The sequence below is a fragment of the Sardina pilchardus genome, chromosome 4, assembly GCF_963854185.1.
Source record: "Sardina pilchardus chromosome 4, fSarPil1.1, whole genome shotgun sequence".
Classification (NCBI taxonomy): Eukaryota; Metazoa; Chordata; class Actinopteri; order Clupeiformes; family Clupeidae; genus Sardina; species Sardina pilchardus.
This window is the reverse complement of record NC_084997.1, coordinates 34,869,589-34,872,088: the sequence shown is the minus strand read 5'-3', so window position 1 is coordinate 34,872,088 and position 2,500 is coordinate 34,869,589. Positions and strand designations below refer to the sequence as shown.

At 47.0% G+C, this 2,500-nt stretch overlaps 1 protein-coding gene across 1 annotated transcript in view; it reads right to left on the bottom strand.

Annotated features, from left to right (window-relative positions):
- sytl5 (synaptotagmin-like 5) overlaps positions 1 to 2,500 on the bottom strand; it is a 46,278-nt gene that overhangs the window by 8,974 nt on the left and 34,804 nt on the right. Inside the window, exons 8-9 of the mRNA XM_062535215.1 lie at positions 1,018 to 1,118; positions 801 to 878 (exon numbers count right to left, since the gene is read on the bottom strand). Coding sequence (XP_062391199.1) covers positions 801 to 878; positions 1,018 to 1,118 — 179 coding nt within the window. The remainder of the gene's footprint in view (positions 1 to 800; positions 879 to 1,017; positions 1,119 to 2,500) is intronic.

Below are 2,500 nucleotides of genomic sequence, written 5' to 3'. Positions count from 1 at the left end.
CTATACCAACTATACACGTCTGATCACACAAGTAACTATATAACCACACATTCATGTTTATGAGGCCCAACTCTTTTTTCTCAAGTCAACGAGTGTCTGTGGAAACTACTGAGCTGCACAGATGAAGTGGAGAGACCAATATTGACCTCAATATGAAGAGAAAACAAGTGAGAGAGCAGGACACAGCGTGTGCGTGTGAGTGAGTCATACACACACACACACACACACACACACACACACACACACACACTCACACTCACACTCACACACACTCACACACACACACACACTGCTCTTTGCAGAGCGCGTGCTGTCATTATGGTCACTTGTGTTCTGCTCAGGTCAGGTGTGATGTGCTGGTGGGTGGATGAGTGGCAGCTTCCTCTCCATCTCCCTCCAGTGCCATTTGAAACCCCCATTGGGACAGACAGCAGCACCCACTCAACACACTCACCCCACCTCCCACTGACTCATATGGCAATTCCCCCCACTTTAGAGAGAGTGTGCGTGTGTGATTTAGGTGTGTGTGTGTGTGTGTGTGTGTGTGTGTGTGTGTGTGTGTGTGTGTGTGTGTGTGTGTGTGTGTGTGTGTGTGTGTGAGTGAGTGAGTAAGTAGTCTGTAAGAAGTAAGTAATCTGTAACACTGGCAACACTGTACCCAAACAGTCATGCTAATAAAGCTCCTTTGAATTTGAATTTGAATGAGTGAGTGAGTGAGTGAGTGAGTGAGTGAGTGAGTGAGTGAGTGAGTGAGTGAGTGAGTGAGTGAGTGAGTGAGTGAGTGAGTGTGTGTGTGTTACCATAGAGAGTGCGCTGCTCATGCTGCGAGTGGATTTGTAGTGAGCCGACATCAGAGCATCAATGTCCTCATCAGAGTCCTGCGGCAAAAACCACAACAGCCAATCACATTGGGCCGTCAGATTCAAATTCAACCAATGGAATCCATGAGAAATAACAACCACCAATCAGCAGAGTTAGTGTGTGTCTGAGAGGCGGGGACTCGTAGGTAAGACGCACCGCTTCGTTGATGCCTGGAACTGACCGGCAGCGACCAGCCAGAGCGTCATCGTTTAGCCCCGCCCCCGATGCACTGAGGTCAACTTCAGAGCGACTGCGATCTGAGAGAGAGAGAGAGAGAGAGAGAGAGAGAGAAAGATAGAGAGAGAGAGTAAAGATGAAGAGAACGACATGCACAAGAAAGGTCACTTTTGCATCCCCATGAGGTCATTTCCTCTCAACGTAAAAACATGGCGAGGTATGTGCAAACAGATGGCATTTAGCTAAACCAGTAGACTGCCTGTCACAGGAGCAGAGAATGGCAAGTTGGGCTTTGCCGTGTCATACTGTACATATGCATATACTGTATGTGAGACTCGGGTGTTAGGATAGGTTAGGGTCACATGGTAGGGCGAGCACTGACTTACAGGCGGGGCTTCAGTGATGTCATTACCTGTGGCTAATTAGGCTAAATTGAACACCTGTCCTGAGTTCTTGGCTCACAATTAGTTTCCAGGCCTTCGGAAAGAATTGGCGGCCTGTGTTTTCCCCTTTTGAGAATGTTTGCAAACTTGGACAATGTCCGGTCTATTTGGATTTTACACCACCACCCCACCCAAAACCTGAACATCTCAACTGAACTGACGCTTGGGCTATTCGAGGTGCTATTCAAGAGCTCCGGGCCAGGGAGAGCCACAGGTAAGTGACCTCTCTCTGGAGCTCTGCCAAAGCTGACACACACACGGTAGGTTCTACCTCCACATCTTTACATCACGTAGGGCCAGTGTGTGGTTTAGTGTTTTGGGGGGTTTACCTTCAGGTTATGTTGTGGTCTGGGTCGCAGCGGAGAACAAAAGTACACCCTAGACAACGAAGCGTAGCTTAGTTTGGTAGCTGGCCTGGCCCACACGGGGTAACACGGTGGATAAGAGGAAAGAGTTTGGTGTAAAAAGACGGGAAGATATGCGTAAAATGCACTTCTTGTATTCCCCTGTATGCATGAAAACTTTTTTGTGGTGAAATATTTCTGTGTTTTAAAAGCAGGTGTGATCAAATTGTGGTTAAACGTGTCAGTAAAAGAAGCATTATAACCTTAACTTTCACATCATCCACTAACTTTCCTGCCGCTATTAAAGCCCACATGCACACAGAGTTTGAGTATGTTCTTAAGTGGAGTAGAGTAGTGCTCTGCATTGTCTCTCTATTAAAGCCCACGTGCACACAGAGTTTGAGTATGTTCTTAAGTGGAGTAGAATAGTGCTCTGCATTGTCTCTCTGTTAAAGCCCACGTGCACACAGAGTTTGAGTATGTTCTTAAGTGGAGTAGAGTAGTGCTCTGCATTGTCTCTCTGCTTGTATTGCATTATTCCATGACCGCTAAACTTCTGATTCCTTTTAACGTGCTCGTCGGTTGACTCTCAGTTGACAGGTGTGATAGACATGACCGCTAAACTTCTGATTAATTTTAACGTGCTTGTCGGTTGACTCTCAGTTGACAGGTGTG